This window comes from Oncorhynchus clarkii, chromosome 15 (assembly GCF_045791955.1).
Source record: "Oncorhynchus clarkii lewisi isolate Uvic-CL-2024 chromosome 15, UVic_Ocla_1.0, whole genome shotgun sequence".
Classification (NCBI taxonomy): Eukaryota; Metazoa; Chordata; class Actinopteri; order Salmoniformes; family Salmonidae; genus Oncorhynchus; species Oncorhynchus clarkii.
Window position 1 is genome coordinate 33,946,150 of NC_092161.1, and position 21,054 is coordinate 33,967,203.

The 21,054-nt window shown below is 43.2% G+C and overlaps 1 protein-coding gene across 1 annotated transcript in view; it reads right to left on the reverse strand.

Moving 5' to 3' along the window:
- Positions 1-3,700: 3,700 nt before the first annotated feature.
- Positions 3,701-21,054, reverse strand: part of LOC139366787 (cadherin-20-like) — a 31,691-nt gene continuing 14,337 nt past the window's right edge. The window contains exons 4-12 of the mRNA XM_071104495.1: positions 20,720-20,839; positions 18,620-18,787; positions 17,174-17,361; positions 16,071-16,324; positions 9,163-9,299; positions 8,214-8,335; positions 7,741-7,858; positions 6,214-6,465; positions 3,701-5,944 (exon numbers count right to left, since the gene is read on the reverse strand). Of these exons, the coding sequence (XP_070960596.1) occupies positions 5,415-5,944; positions 6,214-6,465; positions 7,741-7,858; positions 8,214-8,335; positions 9,163-9,299; positions 16,071-16,324; positions 17,174-17,361; positions 18,620-18,787; positions 20,720-20,839 (1,889 nt within the window). The 3' untranslated portion in view covers positions 3,701-5,414. The remainder of the gene's footprint in view (positions 5,945-6,213; positions 6,466-7,740; positions 7,859-8,213; positions 8,336-9,162; positions 9,300-16,070; positions 16,325-17,173; positions 17,362-18,619; positions 18,788-20,719; positions 20,840-21,054) is intronic.

Genomic DNA, 21,054 nt, shown 5'->3' on the forward strand with positions numbered 1-21,054 from the left:
GTAGCAGGCTGTTTAATTTGGGCATGCTTTTCATCCAAATTCTGAATGCTGCCCCCTACCCTAGAGAAGTTAACACTGGTGCCCATGCACATTGACTCTGTACCGGTGCCCCTGTATATAGCCCCGCTATTGTTATTTTGCTGCTGCTCTTTAATTTTTTGCTATTATTCATCTCGCTTTTTTTTGTTATTTTCTTTAAAATGCATTGGCTTGTAAGTAAGCATTTCACTGTAAGGTTTGACAATTTACATTTGATTTTATTTGATTTATAGCCAAATAACCTGAGGACAGGATAAACAACATTCACAACAATATATTATTAAATTACCACTTTCCTGGGGCCAGATGTTTACACAACTCTGGCAGTTCTCTGGAAAACAAGCAGGCCAGGAAACAGGAGAAAGAGAGGAGAGGGAGAAAGGAAAGGATAATAGATGAAAGCAGAGGAGAGAATTGGAAGGGAGATGAGTAGAGGAGCTTGTAACAACAACCTCACAGAGACGGACATGTTCATTTCCCTCTTCTAGATAATGGTCAGACAGGAACGCATACAGGCCCACCTGCACAAGCCACTGCCGCTGCCATGAATGACGGACTGGCAAAATCAAGAAGCACCAACCCCAAAAATGCCAGAGGGTTTTGTGAGATTGGCAGCTCTATACAAACGTTATCGGTGTGTGCTGCGTACATACCCCAAACTGAACACTGAACCATATCCTAATCTAACACACTGCCACTGATCAGACTTCATAACAAATGCTCCCAATGCTCCAGATCTCTCTTTTTTTTGCAGTTTTCCTCCACTCATTTTCTCTTTGCAGGAAAGTAGCATTTAGTTGTTGGGGGTATTGGGATAATACACTCCGTGCCATGTCCAATTTGTCAGATCTGGCTTCTGTCAGCTTGGACAGTTTTCTAACAGCAACTCTGGGTTCATCTATGGTTTGTTTGAAACCTGCAACAAAAATGTGTCATTTTGGAGAGGTGGCAGGCATGGGACGAAGAGGAGATGGAGGAATGGAGAGATGGAGGGAGATATAGAGGAGGGTCAGGGGACAGTTAGATATCAGTTTTACTTACCCTTCTCTGACATAACCCATAGACTCTGATAAATGCAGTTAACACCCCACACATCTCTCTTTCTCCCACTCCCTTCCCCTTCTCCAATTATCTAATTCCTTCTTTCTATGCACTTACAGCATAAAGATAAAGGTGTCTGTCGGTAGCATTAATAATAAAAGTGCAGAACTGGTACCTATCAGGACTAGGACTGTTTGTTGTGTTTGTTATGCAGTCATTTATCTGAATGCATAGAGGGAAAGGTTTCCTTGGATTAGGCATAGGCATTAGCCTGATGAAAATGTGTTCTCCTCTTACACAGCCATTACTACTTATACAGTAAGGCTGCGTCCTAAATGGCACCCTAGTATAGGGATTAGGCAGACATTTGGGTATGTAGCCTCAGTCCTTTAACGAGCAGCTAGGTGCAGTATGAGTCCATCCATGACACATCCATCCTTCCAGGCCTTTAAAATGTTTGGTGTTATACTGGATACACAGAGAGCACACAACACAGTTAAATGGAATGCCCAAACGGCAAAAAACAAAAGCTCCACTGTAGCTTGGAGGGATAAAGTGTGAATAACCCATCACGCTGCACAGATCTCTCACTTTCTGTCTGGTGCAAGTTAGTTTGCCTTTCCTCCAGTTTCAGCTGATCAAGGGAGTGCCTCTATTTTGTACAGCATGTTATTAGAGGATGATTCAGTGGCCTCTGCTCTGCTGTGAGTTTACCATGGGCAGGATTAGTGAAGGGAGCCAGCCGGCATCTTATTAACTTTGCTGCAGTTTGAAACCCTCTTATGGGAGACAGAGCACCGAGGCTTAAGACAAATTACCCCCAACGCCTCTGCATAACACTGGGACAGGAGTGTGCGTGTCTGAGTGAAAGAGAGAGAGCGAGAGAGTGTGTGTGTATGTGTGTGTGTGCGCATGTGTGTGCATGCCTGTGTGCGTGAAAGGTGGCGGCGGAGTGATGGAGGGGTATGATGAAGGAGCAGGGAACTACAGTAAAGGGAATTGGGAGGATGCTAGAGACAGAGATGTTTTTTTTTATATATATAATGACACATGCTCTATATGCTCTGTAGAAGGGATTTAGGCCTGTAGCAAGAATGATTAATAAGGAGGTTAATCACAGCACATCATTAATATTTGTGATTTAGAATAGAGAGGATTCAGGGGAAATGTGAAGTTACAATGTCTGAAAGGTTTTTCTCACTTATACTAATTAACAACTTCTCGTTTAAACTGATTGACAATTTGCATAATGCTTCCATTACCTGATTAATTATATTGGGTGCACTGTATTTTACTGGTTGGCTACAACTTCCATGTTTTCCTTGTTCTTTCTAGTATACATGTATCATATACTTCAAGGGATATAGTGGCTGGACGTGTTCTTTGCAAAATGGAAAATGTCATGCACTAAATGACAGGACAAATGACATGCAGGACAATATGATGTGGTTATAATACATGCACGTCTACAACAGTTCTCACAGAATAGAGCTGAATGTACAGACAAAACAAAACCGTTGGCTTGTAATTTGAGTGTTCCACTGTGTTGTGTATGCTTCTCAATGGCTATGAATAAAAAGCAGTAGAAAATGTTGTGAACAATGTTCCATTTCTCCCTCCTGTCGTCTCTTCCCTTCCTCTCTGAAAAAAAGGTATCATTAATTCATTGAGGTCATTTGAGGCTAGCTGAGCTTACATTAGCATCACAGAACATAGTTGTGGATCATTGTCTGTTTGTAGGCTAAGTCTGTCTGTTGCAGGGTTGGCTGGTGGGCTGGATGGGCTCGTTGTAATGGTTGGAATAAATGGAATGATATCAAACACATGGAAAACAAAAGCCTCCTCTGGTCGGTTGCAATGTTAGAGAGAAACACAGACTCAAACGCCATTACATCCAAGGTTAACTTTTTGAATTCCAACAGGGACATATTCATGCTTTTAATTGGAATCTGTTTTATCGTTACACCATTACGGCTGAAATGGATGTTCTTAGTTAGAGTTTCACCTGGGAAGCTCGTCTGTATAATTGTTGTTGTGAAAATAATGGAATGCAGTTGCCTGTTATGCTTTAGGCACAGGTACTGATATGAGGACAACAGGGGGAATGAGATTTTAATCAACGTTTTAAACCCAATTGCCTCCAAACCAAATAAGTCAAGCAAATGAAGTACTTTAAGAGGGAAATGCAATGAAAATGGAGTCATATGCAATAACACTGGAGAACAATTTAGCATATATGATTGCATATTTAAATGGCTGCTTTATCTTTTGAAAGGCTTACACTTCTGTCATGCTTCAGGGAAACGCCGCCTAATGTTCCTTGCAGGGGAGAGAAGTGATTTATTTTTCCGAAGTACGCTCTCTCTCCATAGTTATTGCTAAAATACCTGAAGTACGAAAAGTAACTAAACACCTTTATTTTTTTGCTCTCAAAAGCGGATAATCAAAGCCACGTCGCAGACAAGTACACAGCACTTGACATTTAAAGTAATTCCCCTTTGAGATAACATCTGCAGTATTTACCATTATTGCCCATCTCCGCATGTGCAGTGCTTGAAAACAGCAACCATTTCTTTGAATCCCAGCCAACTTGGCAACTTGACTTGATGACAGCAAAATGTTTTATTTTCTTATTTTATTACCAAGTATACAACAAATATCTACATTCAAATAGCACATACTGTAGCATAACTGACACCACACATGTTTCAAGTCGAGTCCGCCCAATCAAAAATGATCAAAATGTCCTCCTATTATTTCACATCATCTTTGACAAAGAAGTCCCTTTGTTTATTTGGCGTCGTTTTGCTGAAGTACATTTTCTTCTTCTTTACATATGGCACTTGAAGAAGCAGATTATCAAAGTTATCAAAGTCTATGGGACGGGATGCGAGGGTTGAGATCAAGCAACAATGAATGGCAGAGTTGGACTCCACCCCTAAGCCTGATACCCTGATGAAATGCTTTTTACCATATCGTACATCCCCTGGTTTTACTCATCCAGCTATGTTTATAATGATGAGTAAAACATTTACGGTAACTGGCCATCCTTCATTTCAAATACAGATACTGTAATGTCCCTCAGTCCTGCTGTGGTATCATGGACAGTTTATTTCAAAACAAGAGTTTAAAGATTGTGTTTGCGTCCCAAAATGCACCCTATTTCCTATATAGTGCACTACTTTGCATTGGGTGCAATTTGGGACACACACATTTCCTGACGAATGCATGATCATGCTTTATGCTCCCAGCCAGCAGCAAAACAACAAAGGGTTCAAACTAACAAAATATGAATCGATACATTTAACAAATAATCTTAAAATCCAAATAGGATTACAGAGTTTCCATCTCCCTTACTATGTCTGAAACAAGACACTGAGAAATGCCGGGAGAAACATTGTCTTTGAAACACAGAATTGCAATTAGACGCCATTGAAACATTTATGTTACATCATAACTCTTGAACATATTTGAACATATTTTATGCCGAACCCACAACCTTGGGATAACATCAAACCAGTGTTTGTTTGATTCCCAAAAATAAGTTATAAGAAATATAAATACAGCACATGAAAAAATAAATTAATTAATAAGAGACAGCCACATATTGAAGTTACCCTTCATGGAAAAAATTGCAGTTCTCAAATCAAAGTGGTCATCAAAAATGTATCTTACTCTTCCTTTTTTCCCCTTGTGTCAGTGGCTTGGAATAAAAAAAGCAAAGTCTTAACCGAAATATTGTCAAAACAAACCAACAAAAAAGACATCAGCATTTCAGAGTTTGTTTGTGTCCTGCGTAAGTGTGTGCAGGAAGGTAAGGCTAAGTATGTTGAGCCCCTTGTTTTCCCCTCATTCCCCTCTCTTGTGTTCATCTGAAGGGAATGGGACCCTTTGGACCAGAGAGCTGCTGGCGCCTGTGGCTAGGGCCTGGGTCGGCCAATAGAGTTAACTAACGTGCTGCTTTGAAGCCCTTTGCTTTGAGGGCCTTGTGATGCTAGCTGTCTGTCAGTCAGTCAGTCCAGGCTACTCTCAAGCCTCTCTTGGAGTTGGGGAAGGGTGGTGATGGCAGCTACACAGCTAGGAGGAAACCCACCTCTGGGTTGAGTCTACCCAGCTCTAAGGCTATAGAGAAGAGGCGATGCTCAGTGGTGCTATTGCAAATTCTGCAGTTCTACGGCGAACACACCTTTCAAATTCATTCTCTCTATTTCTCTCTCTCTCTGTTCCTGTCTATCTACATGTCTCCGTTTCAGCCATAGTCTCTCTATGTTTCAGTCTCTTCTTCCTATAAGATGTGTGTATATAGGGGTGAGTCTCTTGTTCCTTCCTCCCCTCTACCACATGGGAGGGTTGTTTGTCTCCAGAACCCCGTACATCTCTGCCAGTTTCTTAAACCTGGGCCCCCAGTCATTGAGATAATCATACTCATGATCAGTATTGGAGCAGCCAGACTGCAGCGAGCTCAGGGACTCAGCCACCGATCCCTCCCCCTCATAGGCGTAGGTCTGTAGGGAGTCGTAAGGTGGGGCGCAGGGGTCCAAATCCGCCTCCAGGAGCTTGGATAGCACATACCCCTGCACGTTGCTGTCTCCACCAACACAAACGCTCCCTGGCCAGCCCACACATGCAAGGGGAACGTAGCGTGAAAGGCTCTCGATTTCGGGCAGCATGTCCTGACGCTGCTTCCCCACTAGGTGGGCCTCGTGGGGGTTCCACATGGCAGCGATGTCGAAGGCCTCAGTGTCCTCCTCTCCGCCCCCCTCGTCATCGTAGCGGACGATGTTCTCGTGGACGTTGTCTTCCTCATCGTGCAGGTAGGGCTTCTTACGGTGGCTCCGGAGGGACAACATGAGCAAGATCATCACTAGTGGAGAAAAAAAGAGACATGGTCAGATACAACATGAACCCCAAATATGGAAGATTATTAATGGTTGCTTCAGTGAGTTTGGTGAGTTAGTGTACTATACTAAGACATTCAATATACGCATAGATATGGTAAAAGAGGGTTTGTATAGAGTGGAATATGATGTTCTCGTATACAAAGACAATACAAATATACAGTAACTCATTAAGTACGTGTAAAGCAGATCAGCAGTGGAGAAAATCACTTCAAAGAACAAGATCATGACCTACCGAGCATCACGAAGATACATGCCAGTATGGCGATGAGTGCCCCTCTGCTCAGACTAGCCGGTAGGTGGTAGGCCTCAGCATTACAGGACATAACGTTGCCCTCCACATCGCAGCTACACACACGGATAGTCAGGGTGCTGGTGCTGGTCTGGACCGGCAGCTCTCCATCTGAGATAAAGATAGGAAGGTAGTAGACTGACTGGTCCTGCTGAGACCAACCCCCACGCCGCGTCAGGATCCATGCTGTGTTGTCTACATCGAGGACAGAGAGAGAGAGGAGCCTGGTTAGATACATATATACACTGAGTGTACAAAACATTAGGAACATGCTCTTTCCATGTCATAAACTGACCAGGTGATTCCAGGTGAAAGCTATGATCCCTTATTGATGTCACCTGTTAAATTCACATCAATCAGTATAGATGAAGGAGGGGAGACAGGTTAAAAGAAGGATTTTTAAACCTTGAGACATTTGAAATATGGATGCCAGTCACACCGGTTTGAGTGTGTCAAGAACTGCAACGCTGCTGTGTTTTTCATGCTCAACAGTTTCCCGTATGAAGAATGGTCGACCACCCAAAGGAGATCCAGCCAAATTGACACAATTTGGGAAGCATTGGAGTCAATATGGGCCAGAATCCCTGTGAAATGTTTTCGACACCTTGTAGAGTCCATGCCCTGATGAATTGAGGCTGTTCTGAGGGAAAAGTGGGGTGCAGCTTAACATTAGGAAGGTGTTCCTAATGTATGTACACTCAGTCATTACCAAGAGCGGTGTTTGTCAGACCATGAGTCATCCCATGCTACACGTGAACGTAAACGGATGCTACACGTGAACGTAAACGGATGCTACACGTCTGTAGCATCCGAAAGGTTTCTCTCGAACATGATTGTGTTCTCCGTGACCCCCCACAGTGTCACATGACTCGTCTGATGGTAATCAGTACTGTTTTTTTTAAAAACACATGGAATATGAAGTAAGTTTTTCACCTTTAAGGACAGGTACTTTTGTTTTTTAGGACAGGCACCTTTTTCTTATTATTTATTTTTTGACTGTCCCTTTTTGCCATTTATGAATTTGCAATTTTTATTTTATTTTACCTAAGAACAAATTCTTATTTTCAACGACAGCCTAGGAACAGTGGGTTAACTGCCTGTTCAGGGGCAGAACGACAGATTTGTACCTTGTCAGCTCGGGGGGTTGAACTTGCAAACTTCCAGTTACTAGTCCAACGCGTGGCTAACCACTAGGCTACCCTGCTGCCCCATTTTGGTTCTATGGGCTGTAGTAGTAAAGGCCTAAATCAATGTTATATATTTTATATACCTGCATATATATTTTTTTGAAATTGTTTTTGATACCTAAACTGGTCCTATAATTCCAAATCAAAATCAAACCCACATCAAACCCACACCTAAAACCCACACTCTAAAGAATTAAGCACAAAAGGGAAATTATGTCAACAGAAAATGGTAGTCCAGGTAATGATGTGGGTTTTACTGCTGTATAATAAAGCCTTTATTTACCTTGGTTGTCTCTGAGGGTGAAGTTGGGATTGTTAGCAGCCTCTGGTGCCAGGCTGTAGTAGAAATGCTGACCTCCCAGAGGATCATCTGGGTCTATTGCTGTCACTGTCTGAATCAGCTTAGGTCACCAGACAACAAGACAACAGCCAGGAGATGGGAGAGAGAGACAGTTAGGATCGCTGACCTGAGACAAGTTGTGAGTGAAACTGTCAGATATTACATACATTCATATTATGCAGATATTTCTTTACAGTATTCCATCAATTTGAATAATTCTTCATACGATAAAATCACAGGTCTGCAAATAGTTGTTATTGGTCTGCCTCTGTTCAGGTCTTGAGTGTGTATCTTTCTTGTGTGTGTGTGTGTGTGTGTGTGTGTGTGTGTGTGTGTGTGTGTGTGTGTGTGTGTGTGTGTGTGTGTGTGTGTGTGTGTGTGTGTGTGTGTGTGTGTGTGCGTGTATGCCTCTGTACCTGTCCAGCCTTGGCGCTCTCACAGACGAATGCTTCAAAATAGTGTGTCAGCGATGGAGGGTTATCATTCACGTCCAGAATCTTCACAGCTACAGACACACTCCCGATCATACTGGGATTACCTGGAAGAAAACACACACACACATGCACACACACAAGTTAGTGTACAAGACACACACACACACTAGCCGATGACGAAAGACAGACTAGGATGAAATACTCAGAATGGTTGATTAGAATAAGATTACAATTCAGTTATTATCCAAAATGTACATTTGAATACCTTAATGAGCTGTGTAATTGGCAATGGAAATGCTAGCAGGCAGTAACTACTTTCTCAGCTTTCATCAAACAATTGATCAATCAATAGCTTGACTTTGGCACTCTCCAGTTGAGGGTGAATGGCTCTCTGTGCTGCATGTGTGTGTGTGTGTGTGTAGACTCCAAGTAACAACTCTCTCTCTCCCCCTCCATCTCTCCCTGGGGCCTGCAGCTACAACACAGCCCTCCCACCACACTGGAATATTTATATTATTCTGCTGTCTTTTCTTGTCCCTGTCCCTGTCCCTCTCCACCCCCCTCTCCTGATAACCAATTGAGTCATATGTGCCAATTTGGCCCAATTCAGGTGTGTTTTATTCAATGAAGCCGTTAATTAAAACAAAGCTCCACTCGTTAGTGTGCATTCCAAACAAACAGAAACAAAACAAGGGGACTGAAGGTGACTCTCCTGGGTCCTGAATACTCCCGCTGTGTACAAGTCTGTTTTATATTATCACACAATATAATATTATAATGTGGCCTCATTCAAAATATACCAGATATGTGTGTATGTAACATACTGTATGTGGCTTTGTCCCAAATGGCACCATGTTCCCTATATAGTGCACGTATTTTGTACTATTGTAGACAATAGGGTGTCATTTGTGTGTGTGTGTGTGTGACGTACTCATCTCCATTGCCAGGACGGTGATGTTATGCCAGGATAACTCTTCTCTGTCCAGCGCCAGCACCGTCATCAACGCCCCGGAAGTGATGTCAATGTAGAAATATTTCCCCAAGTCTGTGGTCATCTCTATGGAATACCTGGTGACAGAGGGACACAATGGTAACCAATGTTGAGTAACACTTATCTGGTATTTACATACATTGCCTTCACAAAGTATTCAAACCCCTTGACTTCTTCCACATTTTGTTTTGTTACAAAGTGTTATTACAGTGGACTTAATTGTCATGTTCTTTCTCCAAGATCTACACCGAATACTCTGTAATGTGAAAGTGGTAGAGAAAAATTTGAACAATTGTACAAAATCGATGAAAAATAAAACACGGCGATATCTTGATTAGATTCAACACCAAGTCAATACGTGTTAGAATCACCTTTGGCAGCGATTATAGCTGTGAGTCTTTCTGGGTAAGTCTCTAACATGCCAACCACACCGCTCGTGTCACGTGTGCGAGCGTTTCAAAATAAATGTACACATACATGTTACTCAATCATTGCACCCACTCTGCTAGCGCGTGTCAACGAGAGTCTGCGTAACCAGGCACTAAAATAGAACTTGAATCTATTTGTGACACTTGACGCGCTGCAAGTTCCACCTCTCCAATCTCCTGACTGGTTGTTAGGAGGATATGCAGTGGCTTGCGAAAGTATTCACCCCTCTTTGCATTTTTCCTATTTTGTAGCCTTACAACCTGGAATGAATAACTTCACCATGCTCAACGGGATATTCAGTGTCTGCGATCTACCAATAGGTGCCTTTCTTTGTGAGGCATTGGAAATCATCCCTAGTCTTTGTGGTTGTATGTGTTTGAAAAGTCCATGCAAAAATTGTTTAGGGTTGCCATAACAAAGGGGTTGAATAATTATTGAATCAAGACATTTCAGCTTGTCATTGTTAATTCATTTGTAAAAAAAAACAAAACATTTTCAACATAATTCCTCTTTGACATTATGGGGTATTGTGTGTAGGCCAGTGACCAAAACTACTCAAGTAAATACATTTAATTTGTTATACAACAAAATGTGGAAAAAGTCAAGGGGTGTGAATATAAAGCATGCACATATCTTTATCTATTGCATGGGCTGTTGCGTTTTCTTGTTCAAGAAATACTAATGAAAATTGTTATTTTTAACATGAGTTCTTCTTTATTCTAGTTAACCGGAGATGTAAAGAATAGTGAGTGCATTGAACTGGAATCTCCCGCGCTCCAACTGACATGTGTGGGCTGCACGTGGTCACGTGGCATCAGATACATTGTGCCACATGAGCTTGGCATTTTGGATGCAGTAATTACAGAATTACTGCAGTTGAACTGCAGTTATACTGCACTCTAACTGCAATATACCAAAATAACACAGTTTTTGCTGCAGTGTAACTGCAGTTAGAATGCAGAATAGCTGCAGTTATTCTGTAACTACTGCATCCAAAATACCACAGTCGACCGCAGTTACTACACTTTTACTACAGTTTCACAACTGAAATATTTTTGGGGAAGGGTCGTGTGTGTTCATGCACCTTCTAACATTAAAAAATGTCTCAATTCTGGGGGCACCCTCATAAAAACGTTTGCAGTCAGAGTGCAGTATAACTGCAGTACACATTTTTTCAGTGTAACTGCAGTTCGAGTGCAGTGTCACGACTCTCCTGTGAAGATCTGAAGGATCAGGTTTCGGTGGGTCAGCTCTACAGCGTCCTCTCTCTCTCTCCCACGCTGTATTCCAAGCAGTTTTGGTGGTCCGTGGACACTTAAGGAAAAGTCTTGTCGAGTTTGTTTCATTTGGTGACCTCATGAAGGACAGGAGACACTTTGTTTGTGTACACTTCTCAATTATGAGGATTGCATCTGAATGTTGTGTAAAATACATGATTAATCATAAGAATACTTTTGGAAAGATAACAATGTGATCTTAGTCTTCTAAATAAGAATTGTTTTTCATAGTGACTTATGATCAGTCAGTTGCCACGCACCCATGAGCACAGATATTACACGGTGTCATGGAATGCCCCCTTTTCTACTAAAAGTATAAAACCCACTTACGACAAAATTTACATTAGACCAGCTGTCGCTACTTGTTGAAATGGTTGGCAACTCTACCAAAGGACAAGACCAGAGAACGTGGAGATCATTCCCACGTTGAAATGGCTAAGGTATCTACAAACTAAAAAACAATTATTCAGGCTGCAGCTGTTTAAGTACTTTTAGTCTGGTAAAAGCAACTGGTTCAAACGACCGAATGGTACTCTGACATATCTATTATAACAAGCTACAACTACGAAATACTTTGATCTCTGGTGGACAAACCAGAGACTTTCTGTCGAATATCTGTCCAGCAGACGGACCGGCGATCGCAGAAAGGGACAACAAAGGCATACACTCGTAAATATGTAATTTAAAATGTATTTTCGAATCAGCTGTTGTTCATGTTCAAAGTATTATAATTTCCATGAATGTAGTTATCGACTCGGAATTTCCCCTTCTTGAGCTGTCCCCACCCTTTTCCTTTGTCTACCAAGCTGTCATATTGGTGTCGTCCACTAGTGACTTTTCTTCGTGTCATGTTAGTAACCAATGTATGACCTACTGTGTGGGTGTTCATGTAATTATGTAATTGATTAGTTAGTTAAGCCAATTTCTATATCGCTGATTCATGATTAATGTTAGGGTTCGTGCAGATATCCAAGGGTTTGCGACATTCAGGAATGAGACTGATGAGGTAATAATACATTAATAGAAAACTGTAATCAATAAGATAATAAAATATCTGAAGAGATATTTTCGGGAAATTGTAACTCTATAAACAACATTTTCCCGTTGTGCCTTGACTTCCTAGTTAATTACTATTCCATGATTCGTTTAATTATGGAATAATTACACATAGAGAATTTATTTGATTATATAACAGTCTTCACATTTAATGACAGCAAACGCTATGAACAACAGTATAACTGCAGGACACTGCAGGTATTCTGCAATTACTGCGTCCAAATACCACAGTCGAATGCAGTTACTACACTTTGACTGCAGTTTCAAAACTGAAATCTTCTTTTGTAAGGGAAATGCAATTCGAGCTAGCTCCTCAAACCGTCTCAGTTGTGATCGAATCAGCAATATATCTGCATTCTGCCAAATTGAGCTGCAGCACAGAGCTGGTGTGTGTGCGTATACCTGCAATGGGCTTTACTGTGCTGTGCTACACAGGCTGGCTCATCTCCTGCCACCACGGGCCACTTTCCAAAGCGCTCCTCAGAGAACATCACACAACAATGAGTAAACAGACAGACACTCAGAGATGAAGCCAGATGAATAGGGGGGGGCACTACTTCAGGACACAGCTTAATCCCATATTCATAGGGTCTCAAAGAAGGAAATTAAGTCAATTTAGAATCCTACTGGGAAAGACCTGAAAGAACAAACATAGGCTCTGTGTACAGTGATCGCTCTTTTTCCCTCCCTCCCTCCCTCCCTCCCTCCCTCCCTCCCTCCCTCCCTCCATCCCTCCATCCCTCCCTCCCTCCCTTTTCTGTCTCAGTGTGAACTAAACTCCCAAAGGCAGGCTTCCTGACCCATCATTGTGCAGCAGTACACACAGAGAAAATGGAGAGAGTTCTCAGCTATACACAGAGAGAGTCCTTGGCAGAATCGCCTGGTCTGTCAGACTGGTTTAGACCCTACACACACACACACACACACACACACACACACACACACACACACACACACACACACACACACACACACACACACACACACACACACACACACACACACACAAGATGTGGAATGGCAAGCTGTCAATGTTTAAGGCAGACCCAGCATCAGCAGCACTCTATGTACCCTCCTTTACTGGTTTGTGTGTGTGTGTGTGTGTGTGTGTGTGTGTGTGTGTGTGTGTGTGTGTGTGTGTGTGTGTGTGTGCGCCAGCATGTGTGTGCCAGCGTGTTTTTGTGTGTGTTTTGGGAAGCATGATCCCGGGGGCAGGGAACATGCCCAGCATAGGCGATGGTAGGGGAAGATCCCCCTAAAGGAGCACTATTAATATCACTCTATGGTGTGTGTGTTTGCCAGTGACAGTTAGAGACAGCAAGTGTTGAGAGAAAGCGGGAGAGAGAGAGAAAGGCCTTCTCTCTCCTGTTGTATTGATTCCCCCATTTAAGGTCAACCTTATTCCCAATGGGTTTTGGTAAAAAGTAATGCGCTACATAGGGAAAAAGGTGCAATTTGAGACACATATGTTGTCTGTCATATAGTAATGTTAGCCACACCATTTGGCCACGGTGAAACAATTGCAATTCAAGGTTGATGCTCTTACTGTAGTCATGCTCACAGGGCTGGTTTGATTTGCATCCTCACACACATAATTCCCAGAGCTTTCCCTATCTGCTTCAAGCGTGTCCCCCAAATGGCACCCTATTCCCTATAGCACTAAACAGGGAATAGAGTACCATTTGGGACACTTGCTGAGACTGAGGGGTTTTAATATATTCACTAAAGCCACATTATCATTTATTTTATTTATTTTAATTTTATTTTTTTTACCCCTTTTTCTCCCCAATTTCGTGGTATACAATTGTTTTAATAGCTACTATCTTGTCTCATCGCTACAACTCCTGTACGGGCTCGGGAGAGACGAAGGTTGAAAGTCATGCGTCCTCCGATACACAACCCAACCAAGCCGCACTGCTTCTTAACACAGCGCCATCCAACCCGGAAGCCAGCCGCACCAATGTGTCGGAGGAGACACTGTGCACCTGGCAACCTTGGTTGGCACGAACTGCGCCAGGCCCGCCACAGGAGTTGCTGGTGCGTGATGAGACAAGGATTTCCATACCGGCCAAACCCTCCCTAAACCGGACAGCGCTAGGCCAATTGTGCGTCGCCCCACGGGCCTCCCGGTTGCGGCCGGTTACGACAGAGCCTGGGCGCAAACCCAGAGTCTCTGGTGGCACAGCTGGCGCTGCAGTACAGCGCCCTTAACCACTGCGCCACCCGGGAGGCCCTAAAGCCACATTATCTAACAGACAGAGCATTACAAAGAGGGATGACATTGGCATACCAGCATTCTGAAATAGCAGTTCATTTTAATGGCGAGAAATGATTTGTACTTGGATCCCATACAAATACACTATATATACAAAAGTATATAAACACCCCTTCAAATCAGTGGATTCGGCTATTTTCAGCCACACCCGTTGCTGACAGCTGTATAAAATCGAGCACACAACCATGCAATCTCCATAGTCAAACATTGGCACTAGAATGTCCTTACTGAAGAGCTCAGTGACTTTCAAGGTGGCACCGTCATAGGATGCCATCTTTCCAACAAGTCAGTTCGTCAAATTTCTACCCTGCTAGAACTGCCCCGGTCAACTGTAAGTGCTGTTATTGTGAATTGGAAAACGTCTAGGAGCAACAACGGCTCAGCCATGAAGTGGTAGGCCACACAAGCATACAGAATGGGACCACCGAGTGCCGAAGCGAATGCGGTGTAAAAATGGTCTGTCCTCGGTTGCAACCCTCACTACCGAGTTCCAAACTGCCTCTGGAAGCAACATCAATAACTTTTGTCGGGAGCTTCATGAAATGGGTTTCCATGGACCAGCAGCACACACAAGCCTAAGCTCACTATGCACAATGCCAAGTGTCGGCTGGAGTGGTGCAAAGCTCCCCACCATTGGACTCTGGTGCAGTGGGACCATGTTTTCTGGAGTGATGAATCACGCTTCACAATCTGGCAGTCCGATTGACAAATCTGGGTTTGGCGGAAGCCAGGAGTACGGTACCTGTCGCAATGCATAGTACCAACTGTTAAGTTAGTGGAGGAGGAATAATGGTCTGAGACTAGGCCCCTTAGTTCCAGTGAAATTAAATCTTAACGCTACAGCATTCTATATATGCGTCCCACATTCTATACGATTCTGCACTTCCAACTTTGTGACAACATTTTGGGGAAGGCCCTTTCCTGTTTCAGCATGACAATGCCCACATGCACAAAGCAAGGTCCGTACAGAAACTGTTTGTCGAGATCGAGCTCTGACCTCAACCCCATCGAACACCTTTGGGATGAATTGGAACACAGACTGCGAGTCAGGCCTAATCTCCCAACATAAGTGCCCGACCTCCCGAACGCTTTTGTAGCAGAATGGAAGCAAGTCCCTGCACCAATGCACATAGTGGAAGGCCTTCCCAAAAGAGTGGAGGCTGTTATAGCAGCAGCAGGTGTCCAGGTCATGTCGTGTATCTGGCTCCAGCTGAAATTAGCACATTGAAAGATTTTCAAATCTGACTATTCAAAAATGTTTAGCCTCAGGTCATGTGAATGTTGATGAGTAGCAGTGTGAGATGAGCCCCTGACCATTAGTGTATTCCCCATATAGTGTATTATCCTCTAGATATAGGGCTGGGATATTGTACATTGCTGCAAATTGACCTCAAGAAGCCCAAACAGATATAACATTTGACCGAAAGTAATGAATAGGGTGCCATTTGGGATGCACAGTGAAACTACGCTCCACTCTAACCCAACATCTGCTCTGTGAGTGAGGTAAACACATTGCATAATTTAAAATGATGGGAAAGTCTCCTAATACCACACAATCCAGTACACTGGACTGATTAGGGTCCTTAAAAATGCCAGATCATCATCATTAACACCATCTTCATTGCCAATGAACTAAAATCGCATAGCCCATTGTCTATATCACTCTGAGCTGTCACATCAGCTCAATGGTTTTTTTAAACACAGCCTTGTACACTCCAATACCATACTGACACCATCTGGCCACAAGATGACATTACATGACATTGGTTAAAACATTTTGGGTGGTATTTTGCTGTTAACCATGTCCTCACCTGATGGAGTTATTGGAAGCATCAGGGTCTCTGGCAGAGACCGTCTTGAACACTGTGCCAATCTCTGCTTCTTCAGAGACCTCTATGTAGTATGCAGCAGAGCTAAACTCTGGGGGCTCGTCTATATCCTCTACGCTGACGTGAACAATGGTAACATGGCTGAACGGGCCCTTGTCCAGAAAACGGTGGTCCAGGTGTGTGTTGGCTCCTTCTATCTTCAGAGTGTAGCTTGCTTTGCTCTCAAAGTTCAGAGGCTAGAGGGGAGAGAGACGATGTTTACCGCATTGGTAGGTACGTTTTGTCATAGGTGTAATTCATATGAATAGTTAAATGAAGAGGCCGCGAAGGTTTCTGTGCACTTCGGCACCTTCACAAAAAAAAGGTTCACAGGTGGGTTGAGAAAGGATCCACTAGGAGTGAACCAACAATCAAATAATGAATCTAAATTAAATTGAGTTCAATGTGACTTATTGCATTTGCATTTTAGTCATTTACGGCTGTGTCGACTCCTCTGTCCTCTGTCAGAGGCATGTCATTACCTTTCATTGAAGTCTAGCCCGTGTGTGTGTTTTCATTGGTGTAACCTTTCATTGAAGTCTACCCTGTGTGTGTGTTTTCATTGGTGTAACCTTTCATTGAAGTCTACCCCGTGTGTTTGTTTTCATTGGTGTAACCTTTCATCGATGTCTACCCCGTGTGTGTTTTCATTGGTGTAACCTTTCATTGAAGTCTACCCCGTGTGTGTGTTTTCATTGGTGTAACCTTTCATTGAAGTCTACCCCGTGTGTTTGTTTTCATTGGTGTAACCTTTCATCGATGTCTACACCGTGTGTGTGTTTTCATTGGTGTAACCTTTCATTGAAGTCTACCCCGTGTGTGTGTTTTCATTGGTGTAACCTTTCATTGAAGTCTACCCCGTGTGTGTGTTTTCATTGGTGTAACCTTTCATTGAAGTCTACCCCGTGTGTTTGTTTTCATTGGTGTAACCTTTCATCGATGTCTACCCCGTGTGTGTGTTTTCATTGGTGTAACCTTTCATTGAAGTCTACCCCGTGTGTGTGTTTTCATTGGTATAACCTTTCATCGATGTCTACCCTCTGTACCTTTTTGATGGTGATGATGCCAAACAGGTTGGTGGGGTCTGTGCTGATGTCGAAGGTGTCCCTCCCGTCTCCGTCAATGATGCTGTACCTCATCTCTGCGTTGATGCCAATGTCACGATCCTTCGCCCGGATACGACCCACAACAGACCCCACGGGAGCCGACTCCAGAACGCTCATCTGATACAGCTCTGAGAAGGGGAAGGAGATAGGAGAGAGAGTGTTAAATGCATTTATTTAGTTGATGAGGTATTATGTAATAACATGTGTTAGCTCATTGTTCCTCTAGAGGGTGCCACATTTATGTAATTACACCAGGACATTAGAAGGATAAACCACAGACCGTTGAGCACAAATTGGTTCAGTCTGAGAGACGGTTCGCAAAATGGGTTGTATTGTCTTATGGGTCAACGAGAATTAATTTCACCAATTTAACCTAATTTCAAAAACAGGGGTGACAGCGGTTCTCAATTTGCCGTGCTCCCTCTGTCTGAACTGAAACGGTCACACATTATGGTTGTCAGACAAGCGCACCCGAAGCTCCTCACAACGTATTAAAGTCTCACTTAAGCGATGTGACTAATTTGAGAGAAGAGATGGGGACGTGGGGGAAATAAGGGGGAGAGAGAGGAAAAGTCGAGGCCACCAGTCAGGCAGAAAGCTAGGGGATATGGCTGAGGATAGACAGATGATAGAGAGAGATGAACTGCCGATCTCTCATTGGACGGTAATGTGGAGATCAGGAATGGGGCCAATCAAAGAGACAGCATTGGGGCCGGAATGGGACTGGTGGCCGGGTGAAGAGAAAGAAAGAGAGGTGGGGGCATGGGGCGACTGGTGGCCGAGGAGGGATGGAAAGAGGGAGAGTAGTGAGAGGGTGGGGGATGGGAGTTGATGGAGGGATGATGAGGACAGAAAGAATAGTGTGAGAGTGGGGAGGGTTAAAGGGCTGGTGACAGACTGGTGGCCAAAGTAGATGATGAAGAGGAAGGAGAGAGAGAGAGGGCATGGTCTGAAGGAGAGGGACAAGCGAGGGGATACACTGTTGATTAAGTGGTGGAGAGGGCTGGAGAGAAAGAGCAAGAGGAGAGGACAGCAGAGACGGAACAGGAAGCGAGACATCCCACTCCCATTTTTTTCTGACTGATATACAGTCAATTAACTAAGTAGACCAGACCCAGCTGCTGTCACATTGGTGTCTATGAGAGAGCCACCCCTAGACCTAAAACTTAAAAAGAAAAAGGCCTGAGTGGTAAATGGCCTGAGTGGGACGTCTTCATTTATCCACCATTTTTGAAGACAGAAGAGGCAGAACAAGAGGTGTGGAGAGGGAGGGAGATAGTTAATGAGAATGATGACAAGGGATTCAACAGTTGTGAAGATAAAATGAAGAATGGAATCCAAATAAACAAAAAGGCACAGGAGAAGAGAGGAGGCTCTGCTTCTTACTCTGATCAAACATGGGTGGGTTATCGTTGACGTCGCTGAGGGTGATGTTGACGACAGTGGTTCCAGCCAGACCCCCTAGCTGGCCTCCCATGTCCTTGGCCTGGATGATGATGGAGTAGATCTCTCTGACCTCTCGGTCCATGCCCGCCAGAGACACACGCACCTCGCCTGGGGGGACAGGGGGAGAGAGAGAGAGAGTGGGAGGACAATGAGAGAGAAAGAGGGGGACGGTGGAGAGGAGAGAGAGGTCACAGTTTGAAATGGAGTGATGGGAGGGTTAGCAGTGTAGTAGATGACGGGTCGTCAGGCAGATTAGGGACACATCTCAGACTGGGCACCAAATAACACAGCATTAAAAATGTAGTGCCTTTTTCTTTTAGTGGAGCCCTATAGTGCAAAAGGGAATAGGGGAGTGCCATTTCGGTAGAAGCCAGTGTCTTCTTTTAACGAATGAAGTCAGAATGTTATACTGTAGTTCAGGGATTTTCAACTTGATTCAGCTACATGGGAATTTTTTCTTGGTCAGGTAGCCAGAATATAATTACCAATAATTTGGAGACTGCAAATTTATCGCAAGAAACCCAAACAAATATAACATTAGACTAAAACATTACTTCAAACCTTGCTTACATTTGTATACGATCACATATACAGCGCAGTATTCAGACACCTTCACTTGTTCCATATTTTGTTACGTTACAGCCTTATTCTTAAATTAATTCCCCCCAAAAATCCCCCCATCAATCTACACACCTTACCCCATAATTACAAAGCAAAAACAGGTTTTGTGATTTTTTTTGCAAATGTGCCAGTCAAAAGTTTGGACACAGCTACTCATTCAGGCCTTTTCTTTAGTTTTACTATTTTATACATTGTAGAATAATAGTAAGACATCAAAACTATGAAAAAACACATATAGAATCATGTGTTAACCAAAAAAGTCAAACAAATCCAAATATATTTTATATTTGAGATTCTTCAAAGTAGCCACTCTTTGCCTTGATGACGGCTTTGCACACTCTTGGCATTCTCTCAACCAGCTTCACCTGGAACGCTTTTCCAACGGTCTTGAAGGAGTTCCCACATATGCTGAGCACTTGTTGGCTGCTTTTCCTTCACTCTGCTGTCCAACTCATCCCAATCTCAATTGGGTTGAGTGATTGTGGAAGCCAGGTCATCTGATGCAACAGTTCATCACGCCTTGGTCAAAAAGCCCTTACACAGCCTGGGGGTGTGTTGGGTCATTGTCCTGTTGAAAAACAAATCATAGCCCCACTAAGCGCGAACCAGATGGGATAGCGTATTGTTGCAGAATGCTGTGGTAGCCTAGCTGGTTAAGTGTGCCTTGAATTGTAAATAAATCATAGACCAGCAAAGCACCCCTACACCATCACACCTCCTCCTCCATGCTTCACGGTGGGAACCACACACGCAGAGATCATCCATTCACCTAACTCGTGTTGTCTGGTTTGCTTAATATAATACATTATTAATTATTTATACTTTTACTTTTGAAATTTAAGCACATTTAAAACCAAATACTTTTTTACTTTTACTGAAGTAGTATTTTACTGGGTGACTTTCACTTTTACTTGAGTAATTTTATTTAAAATTGGGTTCATTTTACAACACTGGAAATAGAAAAAATAAAGAAAAACCCTTGAACGAGTAGGTGTGTCCAAACTTTTGACTGGTACTGTATATATACTTATTTTTTGCTCAGAAAACTTGGGGACCAAATAAAATCAACTGCGGGCCGTATTCGACTTGCAGGCCACCAGTTGGGGAACTCCGCTGTAGCGAATGTATTTGCTTATTGATTTTGGATTTGCCAGTTGTTACATTGGCAGCCACAAGAGGGCATTCTTAACCCTGTTGATATGTGCCATATGTGTTTACATTCAAACTGTATTATATTCAGCCTGTATGTGTGTGTGTGTGTTACCTGGAGTAGCAGATGGGAGTGCATCAGTTATGTGCCAAAACATGGAAGTCTACTAACATAACTAAAGCACATCCATTGTAACTACTATTGTTAATTAATGCAGGTCTGACGATGTTTTGACACTTTGGTTTTGGTTTCCCCTGTGCTTTACATACCAGTCTTGGGCTCCACAGAGAAGTATGGCTGTCCTTGTAGGATGCTGTAGACCACTCTGGCACTGTTACCATATGTAGGGTCATCAGCATCTGTAGCGGTCAGCCGAATCACCTCAGTGCCTGGGGAATGAGGCGGGGAGGGAGGGAGGGAGGGGGAAGTAGAAATAGAGTGACTTGGTGAGCAAAAATATTTCCACACAACTGGAATGACTCATTCTGTTTCTTTATGGCTATTTCAACAAGGCCTGTTTACAAAATGGATTGGCCCATCTGCATAAAACTGCTTCAATGTTAACAATAGGTGTAGGCTATTAGTAACTGTGCAGTTATTTTCC